Below are 16,629 nucleotides of genomic sequence, written 5' to 3' on the forward strand. Positions count from 1 at the left end.
AAAATAAAAAAAAAACTACAGATACAAGATATAATTCACAATGCTTTGTAACAATATGAATAAATAAAAGCAAAAATAATTAATATGGTAATCATGAGACAGGTACTTGACCATTTGAAATATTAATCTTAAACTCCACAATATTTTTTAAAATACTAATCTCCCCGAGTAAATTAAATATTAAGATTTAGATGTAACAAAATTATTAATCATGCAAGTTTACCTTTAAATGTCAAGGTTAAGAGCTTGTAATATTTGATCAATTATGCAATTATACACCAGTGATTTAAAAATTAAGGTTAATACCCTATATAATGTAAGTATTTGAGTAAATTATAAAAAAAAATGTGCTCTAAAGTGGCTCAAAAACACCTGGAACACCTTCAAATGACTACAAATGCAAAAGTACTACAAATACATGTCAAATGAAACAAAAAGACACCCAACTACACAGAGCATGGGCTTTTTGTTTCCATTCTGAATAATTTGCTCCTGGGTAGAATATTGGGGGATTTCTTCTACATGTTAAAGTTGAATTCATCCATGAAGGAAGGAGGAACAGCTGTTATCAGTTTGGAGACTTTTATTTTGAAGGCTCTTATTTTGAAGCCCGTGGAAGCCCTCCTCCTCCTCCTCCTGGTCGTGTGCTCCATCAACTGTCCTCCGTGTGTTCGTGTGGAGGCTGTCGGGGCTGTCAGATGAGGACTCATCAGTTTCAGTAGCATTTCCCACATTTCGTGACATGTAGACGAGAGAAGCTCCGGAGCGAACATGCAGATCCTGACTCCTCACGTCTACTGGGCGCAGCGGCACGGAGAGATCTACCTCCGGGTGGAACTGAGCGACGCCAAGGTAGGACAGACCTCCACATCCAGCTGGCTGCCTTCAGCCTCAACTTGCACTGAGTTTTCATTTAACCGCCGCTCACATAATCCCTTAAAACACACATAAACTTAATTTTGCTGATGTTAAAGGTGTAACGTTAGCTAGCTGTCGTTTTCTCCGCGGCTAATAGCAGTTAGCTTAACTGTTAGCCCAGTCGGTTAGCTCAGTGATGCTGCGGCTAGTTACACTTGTAAGATGGATAAAATGACCTGTAACGGTTGTTTGTGGGGCCCAAAATGAAGAAAATACATCAAATATGTTATATACTCTTGCCCTGTGTTGAGAAAAGTGTGTGTTTTAGGGGTTTATAGAGCCTAAGTGACACAATTTTGTTGGTATTGTTAGCCGTTTATTGTTTGGCGTCGAGGTCATTTAACTAAACACGAACGTTTTTTTTTTTTTTAAATGCTAATAACTTTGTCGTAAAAGCGTAATATATGAAATGCAAACTGCAGCAGTGTTTCCTGAATTACTCGAGAAAAACAGCAGAAAATGACACCTTTAGTGTGATTTCCTGTATTTGTAGCTGCTCTCTCTGCAGCTGTCAAACATTAGTTTCTACACTTCAACAAACAAGAGCGCCAATTTTTTAGATTATTCTTATTCTATTAATCAGCTATTCACTATGCCTATACAAAATCAGAAAATAGAATAAAAAAACATGTCTGGTGTAATTTTCCCAAAGTGACTTATTTTAATGTCATATTGATCAGACACATCATTCACTTTACTATCATATATAACAAAGACAACAGCAAGTCTTAACATCTGGATTTCATTTTTTTTCTCATATAATCACTGTGGTTTGATCAAACACACAGATGAACATCAAATTCAGAAGAATGCGTAAAACTTCCTGTGAAAGCTGTTGTAAAAGAGTTTTTTGTGTTTAACACATCAATAAATGACTTTTGAACAACTATTAACAGATGAAAATGACAGCTTTAATCGGACTTCCTATTCGTTTTGTCTATAAATGGTCAGAAAATATTTTTTTTAAATGCCAACTACAATTTTCCACTTACTAAGATTCAAGATACGTTATTATCATTATACACGCATGTACAACAAAACTAAGGTGCACAGTCAGGACACGGACTCATAAAAAAAGAGAGAATAAATAGAACAAACACCAGAGTGACTTCTTTTGATTTCAGACACGTCACAAACATGATTTACTTCACTATCATATATGAGAATAGAAATGGCAAATCTTAACATTTGAGTTGCATTTTCTTTCTCACATAATCACTCAAACTATTTTTTGATTATAAAAATATTTGCGAGTATTTTATGCCAATTGAGTAATTAATCAATTGACTAAGATTACAGCTCTGAAGCCACTAATTCTACATCAAATACAGAGGAAAATATTTCTTTTAAAATGTTGAAAAGGAATTAGTTTTCTAAAAATGGTAGCTGCAACAACGACTTCTGAACGACTCGAGAATAACAGCTGAAAATGACGGCTTTGGTGTGACTTCCTTGTCTTGTCGCTGCTCGCTCTACAGTTGTCAACCCCGATTATACATTTCTACACAACACAACAATTAGGGCTATTTGATGATTTGTAATTACTGTCTGTTGCTATTTTATTCCTATAAGTCTTTCTTACATAACGATCACATAACAGTAATTCAAGGCAGTGGCAAATGGACGCACATAAAAAGGATTTAAAGGGATTAAAATAAGCAAAATATAAGATTAAAAAAAGCTGAACTACAGATAGGAAATTACCAGTAGAATACAAATTACAGTGTAGCTACAGTGTAGTATGAGCCAGGAAAAATCCAAGATTTACTTTAAATAAAATGCCAAATGGAAAAGGTTTAAAACCATGCTTTAAAAGAACAGAGAGACGGAGTCAGACCTGAAGTTTTTAGGAACTGAATGCTGCTTGTCCACGTTTAGTTTTCTCTGAGGCCGACCATCTATGAGCGTGGTTACTACAGGATTTACCGCAGGGTTTAGTTGGCAGTTGGACCTTTGCACCCGCAGATCCTGTGATTAGTGACCCTCTACCTCCTGATCCCTCCACCCCACTTAAACAAATGCTTAATCAGTGCTTAGAAGAAAGCAGTCAGGACGTTTTAATAGTTTGTGTCAGCTAATCAAAACCAGCATTAAGAATTTGACTTTAATCTGTGTTTCGTCTCAAGCTCATCACTAATCCTGCCGCTCACTTCCTGCCTGTCGTTCTGTTATCCGACTGTTTGCACTGCTGACATGAAATACAGGTTGTTCTCCTCCTCAGCATTTGCAGGTTCAGACTTCTTCGTCCTGCATCTGTCGGACAAATGTCTTATAAAAGATGCATGATGTTTAATGGTAGTTCTGGATCCTGTTTAGCCTCTTGGGATGCATGGTACCTGAAACAGGCCGAGAGAAGAACAGCTGTCACGTTAAACACATCAGGCTCATTCAGGACGAACCTCCTCTCAATATGATGAGAGACAGTTCATTGATACCACGATGCTGTTGTATTAGACTGGGTTATGCCTAATTAGGTGTAAGGAGAAGTCAAGGGATGTTCAAGATTTTTCTTATTCTTAAACACATCTCACCATCGCCGCCAATGAACTGATCCTGCTGGGTAGTCAGAGCCTAATATTTCTTATTTTTTGTGCCTTCGAGCTCCTTTGTTTTCCATAAACATAACAAAAAGCATGATCAGGTCTGTGTTAACTTTTTGGACAGAAATCACTGTATTGTCCATGAGATAAAAGAAGTGACTCTTCTGCTTCAGTAACTGGAACTCCATTGACCCATGAAGCCTAAACAGTGTTTGGATATTTTCTTCTGGTCATGTCAAAGAAATTGTTTTTTGTTTTTTTTTGGTGTATTTTTGGTGAATCTTTAAATGAGACATGAAGAAAAAAAGAAGAAGATTTGGTTGTTTTCTAACTGAACAGCACATCCCAGACGAGTAGTTTAAGGACCATTGGAAAGCTGAAAATCTGACAATTCTATCCGTTTTTACACCTTTAGACTTTGATAAATGGTGATTTATTTATTTTCTATTTGTATTTATTTTAAGGTACATGGCATTTGGGTTTTAGAGGATTAACAAAATTGGTTAAAAATGTAAATTGCTGCTTGTATTCTCTTTTTTATCATGTTGGTTATTAATGTTGGTGCGGGCTTGTATTCTGATTTTAAAGCTTTACATCTTCACTCAGAGCCGGCGGGGTTGAGTGCACCAGCCAGAGAAAGCTGTAACCTGTACAACACATTTGGTCATTTAATGGGGGTTTTAAAGCAAAGTTATATAATCTTAATGAGTTATTCTTTAATTTCCTCCTCATCATTTTGTCCATTTTGTGTCATTTCTGAGTTGTGACAGCTGCCTTTGTGTTTTCCAGAATCTCAATATCAGCCTGCAAGAAAACAACACACTTCAGTTCAGAGGTTGGTACGAAAATTTGTGCAAGGAAAAAAAAAAAAAGTCCCAATATGAAGTCTCTTGTTGTAATAACAAACAGTAATGTTGTTTCACAGCACAGGGCCATGGAGCTAAAGGAGATAATGAATATGAGTTCAGTCTGGAGTTCCTGGAACCCGTTAGACCAGAGGTAATGATCCTTTATTATTACATTTATGGTTGCTCTTTTCTCCCTCTTTGTGATTGTATTTACATTGTTATTAAACAATTATAACAACAATAAATTAAAGACTAAAGTTCAGAAACACAAATTTTGATCATGTTTATTTTTTAGCTGTCTGATATTAACTCTTCAATGTGCTTGCAGTTATACTTCCAATTATCTCTTACTGTGTTAAAAGCTCAGTGATGTCACTTGTATGATGGAATAATTGCAGATGGATGTGTGGTCAGCACACAACGTGCATCATTACTGAGGGACAGCTGAAAATACATGTAAAACAAAAGAACAGCATTTAACTAAACTGCATTATCGACCTACCAGATTATATCTTTTTTATTAACATATTGTCCCAGTACAAGCTTAAGCTTTTTGCACATATCAGATGCTTTTCTGTTGCTGTTCAGAGGAAAAATCCACAGTTTTATCATGAATGGAATACATGACATGTAATGATGATAATGCGTCATGGTGCTGATTGAACGAGCGCACCAGCCAGAAATCGCTGTAATCATGTCAGGATGAAGCTGATTGAAAAACGCCTCCATCGCTGAAGTGGGGATGGATTATCTGATTCATCACGGCCCGAAATGTTCAGTCACGTTACTCCATTTTAAATTATTCCTGAGACAAAGAGGTTTGCTATGTTTTAAGCTCGGCAGACTGTGATGGCTGCTGATGTTCAGAATGACCTTCAACCCTTCAAAATCATTGATATTCAGCAGCTAACAGCCTGCGGTTACAGTACGAGGCAGAGTGTCGTGTCTCTTGAGAGAAATACACGACAACTGCTCGCATCATTTCATTGCATTTTGTGTGTTTAGAAACTTTGTGTGTTTCTTTTTTTTTTTAATGACTTCAGATTAACCATAAGTCCACCCAGCGGCAGGTGGACATCAAAGTCATGAAGCAGGAGGAGCGCTGGTGGGACCGGCTGACGCTGCAGGAGAAGAAGCCTCTGTTCCTGGCTCCGGACTTCGACCGCTGGCTGGACGAGTCGGACGCTGAGATGGAGCTTCAGGCGAAGGTGAGACCTTGAGCATTTCCAGCCACTGCAAAGAGACATTAAGATGTTTTATACCATGGAAAAGGCTCGTTCAAGTCTGTTAGGAAGGCAAATGTCTACAAAAAATAGTCTTTGTTTTTGCTAACAGGCTTTGTGAGACAAGTGTAGTTTCTGTTAAGACAGTTGTTTGTGTTTCTGTGGTCGACCCTGCACAGCCAGCGCATCACTCTGGTGTTATTTTAAACAAGTGGCCTGACAGATATCATCTTTTATTGGGTGTTAAAACTGTAGAAACAGACTAAATGAAAACACTAGACTTGCTGGTAAAGTTTTCCCAAATTATCCAACAAAATATGTCTGTCAATAAAACTGACGTGTCTGAGAATTAGGAGGTCATGTTATGAGCTCCGTAGGATGTTTGCAACATTCACAGTTCAGCTCCTTAACTCGATGCAACCTTTGTTGCATGTCGTACCTCCCTCTGTCCTCCTGCATTTCATTTCTTTCTCTGCTCCTTCTATATAGATAAAGAAAAAAATGCAAAAAGAAATCTATTCTGTTCTGTACAGGTTTGATTGGTTAGTCTTGTGACAATAAGACTCAGTTGTTTTTTTTGCAGATTTTTATTTCAAGGTAATAATCAAATACAAAACCGTGACTGTTAGTATACACATATTTCATGCAGATTGTAACAGATTCATTACTTTAACACACCAAGTAAAACCAGTTATTCGGTTAGCTACTCTGGGATCATGATTCCTGTGTTGTTCTTTCAGGAGGAGGAGAAGATAAACAAGATTAGTGTGGAGTCAAGAATTCGTAAAGACCGTGAGTCGCACTCAGCTGTTCTCCTGCAAACAATGAAAACCTCAAATGTTTGTTATTGCTGCTTCATTACTTATCTTGCTGTAGACAGGACCTGGAAGTATTTCATTAGCATTACTTGATTTCAGTCCTTTCCCTCTGTTTCCTCAGCCTACCTCGGGCTGAAGAAAGGCTACTTGTTTATGTACAACCTGGTGCAGTTCCTGGGATTCTCCTGGATCTTTGTCAACATGACGGTTCGACTCTTCATTCTTGGTCAAGGTTTGTGCAAAAAAGAAAAAAAGCTCTCAATTTCTGAAATAAAGTTTGTGGTCGGGGGATTTTCCACAGCTTTCCTGTGATTAGTTTTTACTCACCAAGCAAAAGAAAAAACGATTATTACAGGCTGTGTAATCACAGACGTCACGTCAAGTCGAGGGTTGTTTAGAGGAACAGTTATACTGTTGCTCTGAATATGCAGTATCGTTAATATTTGTCTTTAGCATTTTCCTGCTGGCATTACTTTGGTATTAAATGTACCAGAAGTTCCAACAGATGGTTCAGCCAACACCTTGTAACGCTGGCTTTTGGCTGCATAGCATCATTTAGTTTCTCTTTCTGTACAAACTACGGAGATTTGATGGATGTTTTTGTATGTGATGCATGTGTAGAAAGAAAAGAAATATGTTTGCTTGAAATGCTTTAAAGGATAATTCTGATATATGCAGCTGCAGTTTTATTTTCATTGTTTTTTATAAAGTTAATTTCTCAGTTCTGGGAGCACAGCAACATCGCTGCAGCTCCAAAAGGACAGGAAACATGACAGTCAGAAATAATCTGTAAACAGTAAACCAGCAGTTTACGGATTATTTTAGCCACTTTATTTGGAAGTAAAGCATAAAGTTTGCATACCTGAAATGTCACTAATAGTTCCCCACTCCACTGTAAACAAATGTGTACACAACTGCGCTACATACAGGAGATCAAAGATGAAACAGGAAGTGTGTCTGTAAACTCTGATGTTTACTGATGTTTAAAACAGAAAATTGGGTTTGTTTACAGTCTGTAGGATCATCTGGCTGCTCATATCATTTTTCTTGATGTCTCTGTAACTGTGTTTTTTTGTGTTTTAGTCTTAAATAGAAATTATGTACACTTAAAATTATAAATGATTGTATAATACTTTCAGAAATGTGTCGTAAAGGTTTGATTTCATACCTGCTAGGCAGCATTTTCTAGTAATTTATCTGTGCTATCACAGTGTCATTGCAGAGAAATAAAACCTGCATGAGATCAGCATTCATCACATTTTATATTTAGTCAACCTGTTGTCAGTTTCATTGTTCTTGTGCTTTATTCAGCACATCACACAAACCCAGATAAAAGTGGAAACAAAGAGCCACACAGTTGAGTAAAAGCAGAACTGGCAGACCGTAGAGGTTCAGGCTAAATATAGATAAGAACAGGAATTAAAACTGAAACAATTCTGCTCCTTAATAGCTTTTTTATTTTCTGGACAAAATAATAAAGCGCTGGACAACAGCTTTTTTTTTTTTTTAGTGGATGTTTATGGAACACAAAAGCTGAAAAGAGCCAAACACAATTAGCAGCAATGTGCAGTGAAATACAACAAACAGGAGGTCCAGAAAACACACTGAGTGAGGTCCGTGTTTTTGTTTGTGAGCAGCTATTCACAGATGAGCTCATTTGAATAGAAACAGGAGCACAACTACACAGCAGGGATTTGTTTTGCAAATGATGATGGTTATGGATAGTGGCTCATGCAGTGCGCTGCCTAATCATGTCTGTTTGTTCCTCTGTGTCTCCCTCCACAGACTCGTTCTACGACACCTTCCACACCACGGCTGATATGATGTATTTCTGTCAGATGATGGCCGTGCTCGAGGTCATTAATCCCTTGTTGGGTCTGGTTAAGACTGGATTTTTTCCTGCTATGATACAGGTAATGCAAGCGATTCAGTCCTGATTTCACTGTGATTTTTCTGATTCAGTAGCAAAGATGAAAACTGCAGAAATGTTACAGAAATATATCACATAGCAATAAGTTTGTATCCAGTAAATATTTAGACACACGACTTATAATTCAGCGCTGGATTGTGCCTTCATAGCAGCACTAGCTGAACATATCGTACATTATTGAGCCATGTTGTGTATTTATTATACAGATTAGGCGTTTATTTTATTGCATTCAGCGTCTGGCATTGAGGGATGATGGTGGTGTAGACAAACATTTGCAATGGAAATTACTTTGCTCAGAATGTGTGTGGAGTTCTTGAAAAGGGTAAACAAACGGAGCTTTTACAGCTTGTTTAATGTTGCCTTCATAATAAACAATCTCAAAGTTGACCAGTCAGTTCTTGTAGAAGATTTTACACATCAATTCACAGATGTTAGGCAGCATCTCTGCATATAAGTGTCTAAAAAGGGTTGGAACTTTTACTGCTTTTCATCATTCAGTCATGGTCAATTATATTTTTTGACAAGAATTTCTAAAATAAGTCTCTTTAATGTCAGAGTGGAAACAGATTCCTATGATGTAATGTCAATTAATTAAAAACATAAAGTAAGTGAAGTGTTGACTCCCTGCAATTTAGTATTTGGTAAATGTAACTTTGGCTGCAGTTGGAGCATTGAACCTGTGTGGGAAAGTCTCAGTCAGCCTGAACATCTGGACGCTGCAGTTTTTTCTTCTTCTTTTTTGCACAACTGCTCAAGCTCAGTCAGGCTACATGGGATGTTGAGTGGACAGCCCACCCAGGGAGGTGAATACCTGCTGTAGGCGCTGTATGTGGAAGAAAAAAGATTTAAAGCCTTTTGTGAGTCCAAAGGGAACGTGTGAGTGTGAAAACTAGGACTGTAGTGAAGCAGAGTAAAAACTTTGTTGACTGGAATTATACCTATCCTTTAACCAACTGATTGGTCGCGGCAGAAAGATGAACTAACTAACTCAGCCGCAGAGCACTGAGTGACCTCTGTCTGCTGGCCTTTTTAGTCCTAATGAATTATAAATACTAGGACCCAACTGATATGGTTTTTTTGAGGCCGATGCCGATTCTGGTATTTGGCAAAAAAAAATTCTGATAACCGATTAATCGACCGATTAATTAAAAATATATAGTGAACAAAATAGCTTCTTTTTTGGTCCCTTAATGCTACAACAACAAAGATATGAATCACAGGCAGAACATTTTACTGTTTTACACGTTGTCCTTTAGTATGTGTTTAACTTTACAACAGAGAGGAATTTTCAAGAACAAAAACATGCAACAAAGCGTTAAACACAATATGCATCAGTAAAAGCAAAAGTTTTCTGAACAAATAGGTCTGTAATGTGGGGTATTTTATTTTAAAATTGCATTTTGCATTTTTCTTTCCATGCAGCATGAATACAGCTACCAGCTGTACTGATGACTTAATCTTCAGGTTTAGGCCACAGGTGTCTGCTGGATATAAGCTACATGATGAGTGAAGTTACTGCAGAACATTATTGATGCAGCCCTCTGATGTTCTGGACTCTCAAAGACTGAGCTGTCTTTAAAGTTGATGAGAATCAGTTCATAAAAATGTAAGTTGAATAAGTTGGTTAAAAAGTTGGATAAAAAGTTTACAAAGCTGTTTTCTGTAGTTCTCTGAAAACCCGTCAGTGAGGCTCTGTGCGCTGTGTTGGTTTCAGACTTTGTGGCAGAGTGAGTGATCTCACCGCTGATCGTTCGTCAGCGATCTTAACTCTTCGTCATCTCTGTGTCCGAGTTTGACTTGTTTACAACGAGCAGCAGCAAAACCGGAGTTTTTCGTGGTGTTACACGCTTTTGCCTTGGAAAATATTTGTCTTTCTACTGAAAGGCTGTTAATGCGACGATTTTTATCTTTATGGAAGTAACACTGGCGGTTGTCCAACCAATGAGAATCTGGTTGGATGAGAGTGTAACAAGACTACAGCAAATCAGGTTTAACAGGTTTTTGCAAGAACTTCGAATAACATTTCTGGTTTTAGTCACATTTTTGAGGCGGCACACTGTTCCTTGTTGTAGGTAAGTCTGTGTTTGATCCACAGTCATGGTAGGAACAGCAGGGAGGAGGCACCATGGCTCGTGAAAGGGGAGACCAGACCTGTAGTGCTATGAAATTAGAATAGTTTTACTAAGCTCTAATCTACATTTGTGTTCCCTTTTACGTCAGTCTAAGATCCTGTTTGTTCTGTTTTGTAATGTTGCAGGTGGCAGGAAGGAACGTCATTTTGTTCGTCATCTTCGGCAGCGTGGAGGAGATGCAGAACAAACCTGTGGTCTTCTTCGTGTTCTACCTGTGGAGCACCATCGAGATCTTCAGGTCGGCTCAGATCACATTCCTCTGCTCTCCTGACCTACTCGAGTTGTTGCCTGTTTTAACATCGGCTCCTCTTTCTCTACGTCAGATATCCGTTCTACATGCTGGCCTGCATTAGCACAGAGTGGAAGCTGCTGACGTGGCTGAGATACAGCCTGTGGATCCCTCTGTACCCACTGGGGGTCATAGCTGAAGGTTGGTGACTCTTTGGTTAGTGAAGAAAATCTGGATGGTGTCAGTTGTGGCTAAACGTTGCTGACATCTGTTGTTTTTTCCAGCGGTGGCTGTGATCCAGTCGCTGCCCATCTTCGATGAGACCCGTCTGTTCAGCCTCCCCCTGCCTGCCATGCTGGGTCACTCTTTAAGCTTCTCCTACACTCTACAGCTCTACCTGGTCCTCATGTTTCTGGGTGAGATATCCACTGACATATCACCACCCACATCTTACAGCCAACCAAGAGAACATTTCATCCATATCTTTAGAACTTGATCATGGTATGTGTTTGTTCACAAGGTCAACGTAGTTGTAAGTTCAGCATAAGTTGTTTGTCCGTCTGTCCAAATAAAAGTTCCCACAGGACTCGTATATTATCTGAAAGCTGATCAGGAAAAAACAAGAAAACAATTTCAAACTTTGATAATATCATTTAGTTTTTATATGATATTAAAAACACATTTTGTCATAGATTTAGTGTTCAAAGGTTCATATGTATGTGAGTTATTTGCGATAGTTTCCTCTTAAGAAATTCTCACTGCACCAGAATAATATCACTTAAAGAGGTAAGCTGATTCACAGTAGTTCTAAGGGAGATCTGCCATGCCACAACACTTAATCACCTAATCTGACATAGTTTGATGTAAATCGAGGTCCCTTGGGTGTTTTTTGTTTTTTTTTTGCTCCTGTCACATTTTTACTCACTGTGACTCATTTTTCACTGCACTGTGAAATCCTGCATCTCTATGGAAACAGAACAACCATGACTGGAAATAGAGACAACTCTAAAATGTCTTTTATTCTCTATGACACAACTCTAATGACGTAAATCGTTTAGAAAAGTCACATTGCATTATCGACAAATGGTGTGATTTTGTGGAGACAACGTGCCTTTCAAACCCACTGGCAGATTTTAGGGATCAAAGGAGTATTAATAATAATCTGTAATAATAAGCTGATGCAGGCTGGAGTTAAAAGGTATTTCTGTGTGACACCTGTAATTTCTTTGCAAAATTCTGAGAAATGTTTGGCTGCATACATATACAGTCATCTGAGCAAGTCAGATTGGGGTTTTTTTTGTTTGTTTTTATTTTTCTTTGTTGTTAATCCTGCTTGACGTGAACACTGATTCGACAAATAAAAGGAGAAGTTCACTGTGATGGATTACCAAACTCAAACACGTTCATTAAACCTGGAAAACTGCAGTTAACACATGTTCACGTCAGCAGTGTAACAAGGCTTGTGGAAGAACTGATGAATTACCCGAGGCGTCTGTAGAGCGGTGCTGTGCTGACAGGACTTTTCGTTTGCTGGTCTGCAGAGACAATTCAGTTCAGCCAGCCAGTGAGAGAAACATGGCAACAAGTTAATGAGCTAGATACTGACAGAGGTTCTGTCTCCACAGGACTCTTCATCAACTTCCGACACCTGTACAAGCAGAGGAGGAGACGGTTCCGCTCGAGGAAAAGGAAGGTCCACTAACCGATCAGCACGCTTACTTTGCACACACCCTGTTTCCTTTTCCTCTTATTTCTTTGTCTCATCTTCCTAAACACCCACTCAGCTGATGATGATGATGATGATGATGGAGTACTGGTCACATTTTTCCTCCACTGGGTGAACTGTTTTCTCTACTGTACCAGCTCCAAACGTGTCCTGGTACGCTGTACAGGCTGATGCAGTACTTTACTGACGTGAGTTTAAGTTGTTACCAAGTGTATTCTCTCCAAAATGTCCATGTTTATTACGATTTCTGCACTAGAGGTGTCATTCTCCGATCATCATTTACGGTTGTACACACAGTTTTGTTTGTTGATTTGTCTGGTTTGGGATGTGGGTGAAGTGTTTTTCACATTTTAACAAGGATGGAAATATAATAAGAAAACCAATACTGATGTTTTCAACAAACTGCTGCCCAATTATGAATCTTGGCTTCATGTATCATTAAAATATGGAAGCAATGATGTTTATAATTGGAAATACACAAGTTACTGTTGACATGCTTCATAGGAGAGGAGTTGATGAGCTGTCATTTACATTTTATTTATGAATTTAAAACTTTTACAGTCTGGTTCAAAACATCTCTTTACAACATGTTTACTGATGCTTCATGATCTTTTAATGCATTTATTACAACTCACAACTCTGTCGTAGTCAGACAGACACATAACTACCTTCATGTTATATTTATTGTTGTGTGTTAATGCACTTAAAAGCTGATACAGTTCTGATGCTCTCTCGTTGTGTTCAAAGACGCTTCACTGTCTCAAAAGTTTGGATTTTATGTGCTACTTTAACACATCTGAGGGATTTCCCTGACGTTGTTTGCTTGTTTTGAAAATGGTTCAGTAACTCTGCTTTCATGAGCTCACTATCAGTTGTAGGAAATACACCACGAGAGTTTGAAAACGGTTGTCGTTCCTGCTTGAACAGGAACCGTGACGTAAAAGGCAGCATTATGTTTACATGCACACTAATACTCCACTATTATTCTGAGATGGACAATATTCCAGATGTCGCTATTCGCTTTATGTAGTCTGAATTAAGGGTTGCTCCGAATTCAGGATTTTCTGATTCTGAGCATTATTTAGACTCTTTGCCTGTTTACATCAGTTCTGTTTATTGTACAAACACCAACTAACCAACATTTCACAAGACTGAGGTGGAGATTCACGGCCCAAAAGGAAAGCCCAGATTTCTGGCCAACAGAAGAAACACACTTACTTTACGTATAAAAGACTTGTGCAGGTGTTTTGTGGTTGAAGGAATAAGGAAGGAGGCTGTGTTTTTATGGTCCACTAATGGTAGAAAAGTGACAAAATTCTGTTTATGCAAAATGGCACAAGTCATTCCATTTTTCCTTCCTTTGCTGTAATAAACAACATGCTGGCGTTGTTCATGGGAGTACGCAAACAGAAATATCAGCAGAATATTTCTTTTCATCAGTCATTTAAACAGCTTAGTAGGAATATCATCTTTTTCAAAATATTGTGTGCATGTAAACATCATTTTTCAACGTACACTTGAAAAAATAATCTGTGATGGATTATCTATCTCATGTTTAGTGTTAACTCTGTGAAGAATAAGTCAGCAGTGATGTGAATTACACAAGCTGAGGTTAATAAGCTAATACACCACTTATAGGGTTTTTAAATTAACTTACATATTACATGAGATGCCTTTACATTCAAACACAGCAGTTGTGAACTGCAAGTTTTGTTTTTGTTGGTTTCAGAAGTGCATTTTAAGCACTGAGCCTCGGATGAAGCCGTCCAGTCGGTCAGTGCTTTAAATATTAACAAAACCATGCAAATTACTTTCAGGGAAACTATTTTTTTAAACAGCTTTTATTTCTAACAGAATCCACAATCCTCTATACAGGCCTGTACAGGTAGTTTTATTTCTAAACTACAACAGGAGCTTGTGCTTAGACCTCGTGATCTGAAGTGTTTTCTGTTCTCTAGAATCATAACTTTTGTTGTTTCAAAGCTGCAAAAGGCACACGGCTGAAAAAGATGAGATGTAAACTGTGAAGGAAAACCTCGTTCTCATCCTGAAATGTGACAGTAATGTGACAGTCACGGGATCAGTGAGCGAGTGTTTACACCACATGATAGAAAATATATGAAGGATGGGGGAGAATTCTAACACCAAAGTGTGAAGCTTAATGCAGCTCTGGTGGAGTGCAGGTATGAGCTTTGCTGCACCTGTAACCAGGTGCAACACAGAGTCCCTGGGTCCACCTGCGCATCACATATCAAAGCAGGACATTCAGGGGGCGTTCAGTTCCACTTTAATGTTGGTGAAGCAGAACACACATCAGCTCAGAGCTCAGTCACTCGTTCAGGGATGCAAACAGACTTCAGGTGCAGCAGTTTGAAGAAGGAGCAGGGATTGACGTGAAGTTCACAAGTATTGATCGCTGCTCGTTCATGTTTTGTTTGTGCAGAGAAGACTGAGATAGAGGGTGTTGACAAAGTGCTTGATCGATTTTAACATGTGAATTCCTTTGCTTCCAGCTTGCTAATTATCTTAACTATTACTCCCAGTCGTGTTTTTCCCCCGTGTGGATGAATTTCTGCCAGATAACGACCCCCTGCACCTCCAGTTCTGTTTGTGTAGAATTAAAAGGCCTACCTTCCTACAGTGATAGTATTAATAAATATATTACCGCATGCCTCCCCAGCCTCGCCCCGTGAATCGGACTGAGAAAAAGCAATTTATATGCTTGTTTTTTCAACGTTCCGATGCAATCAGAGGACTTTAACAGTGCTTTGATTACAACAAGACCTAAAGGAGTAGTTTGAACTTTGAGATATGATCAGAACCAGCGATCAAATAATCAGAAAATTCTGCAGTTTGTTTGTCCACCAAAGAGCTCGTTATGAAGTCTAGTTTTTATCTGTCACATGTCCTGCTCAGTACATACGTGCCCTCAGAAAAAGTGTTAAAGTTTCTGCTGCTTTTATTAGGCATTCAAATTATAGCTCAAAACAGAACAAGACAAAAGCAGCCTTTTTTGTTTTTTAGTGAGTATTTACAGGCCAAAAGTACGCTCACAGTAGACTACAACTTCACTGTACTGTTAACTTGCTGTTAAACGTTTACGTACAGTTGAAACCAGAAGTTTACGTACACTAGCCTTTTTTTTTCTCACTGTCTGACATGAAATGTGACAAAACTTTTCCTGTTTCAGGTCAGCTAGGAAACCAAGATAATTTCTATTTGCTCATTTTGGTAATCCTAACTGACCTGAAACAGGAAAAGTTTAGTCACATTTAATGTCAGACGGCATGTATGTAAACTTCTGGTTTCAACTGTATGTATGCATTTTAAAGTTATTTGCATATAAATAACTTGAAATAAATGCAGAAGTTGTTGGTGTTTTGTCTTATTTTGATGTCGGATTTAATTGCCTGACGTGGCAGAAGCATTAGTTCTTCCGTAGCTTTGACAAACTTTTGGAGGAGGCTTCGTTTTGGTCAAAGTTCTTTTATGAAACCAGACTTAAAAGATCTGTATCAACAATTTTCTGCTATTTTAAGAGTTTATGGTAAAAAAAAAACGAGTATCGGCCGATGTTTTAGCAACTTGTTTTCTTACTTTCAATTATGAATGTTTGTGTTTGTGTCAAGAAACCTACTATCATGGCTTTTTAAAAATAAATATCTTCCTTTTAAAGGATAAAGGGAAGTTTTGTTAGTAATTAGATGGATTTACTTTGAAAAACTTAGCAGCCTATCATAATAAATATTTGGTAGTTTTAATTTGAACGTTTTTCTAACTTTTGTCATTTTATTTTTACTGTTTGATCAGATTTTTTTTTTGCCTTATGTGGACCCCCGAAACTTGAAATATGAAAAACACAGCGCCTGTGAAAGTTTAGTCACATTGAAATGAAGGAAATCATTGCTTGTACTTGAGATTTAGCAGTTTATCAATCATTTCTAAAGAGTCGTTCATGAGCCGTCCACCACGATCTTATCATTTATGTTACTGACTGTAAATTAAGAGCAAAACTTAGCGAGTTGATGTCTTGTTTCTTTCCTTTCCAGTTCTTCACTGCTCACTTACCTGTTCACCATTTCAAAGCCTTTTTTTTCTCTTTAATTTATGTGTGTTTGCTGAAAATGTTGCTTTTATTTTGTGTTTTTTTGGAGGGTGTCATTTGGGAAACATCTGTAGTGGACACACAGCTGAGTGCTTAAAAATCCATTTTTAAAGTTCTTCTGCAGACGTGAAAGTCCAACGTTTGGCTTCTTTTAAGATGT

The 16,629-nt window shown here is 38.1% G+C and overlaps 1 protein-coding gene across 1 annotated transcript; it reads left to right on the forward strand.

Annotated features, from left to right (window-relative positions):
* The first annotated feature begins 670 nt into the window (after positions 1-670).
* On the forward strand, positions 671-15,598 carry LOC103366997 (very-long-chain (3R)-3-hydroxyacyl-[acyl-carrier protein] dehydratase-like). The gene is made up of 11 exons (XM_008294877.1): positions 671-852; positions 4,248-4,293; positions 4,384-4,457; positions 5,350-5,514; positions 6,270-6,321; positions 6,469-6,579; positions 8,133-8,260; positions 10,535-10,647; positions 10,733-10,839; positions 10,923-11,054; positions 12,264-15,598. Exons 1-11 carry the CDS (start codon positions 772-774, stop codon positions 12,338-12,340), a joined length of 1,086 nt encoding a protein of 361 aa, XP_008293099.1. The 5' UTR covers positions 671-771; the 3' UTR covers positions 12,341-15,598.
* The last annotated feature ends 1,031 nt before the right edge of the window (positions 15,599-16,629 follow it).

Source organism: Stegastes partitus, unplaced genomic scaffold (assembly GCF_000690725.1).
Source record: "Stegastes partitus isolate 25-593 unplaced genomic scaffold, Stegastes_partitus-1.0.2 Scaffold1003, whole genome shotgun sequence".
NCBI lineage: Eukaryota > Metazoa > Chordata > Actinopteri > Pomacentridae > Stegastes > Stegastes partitus.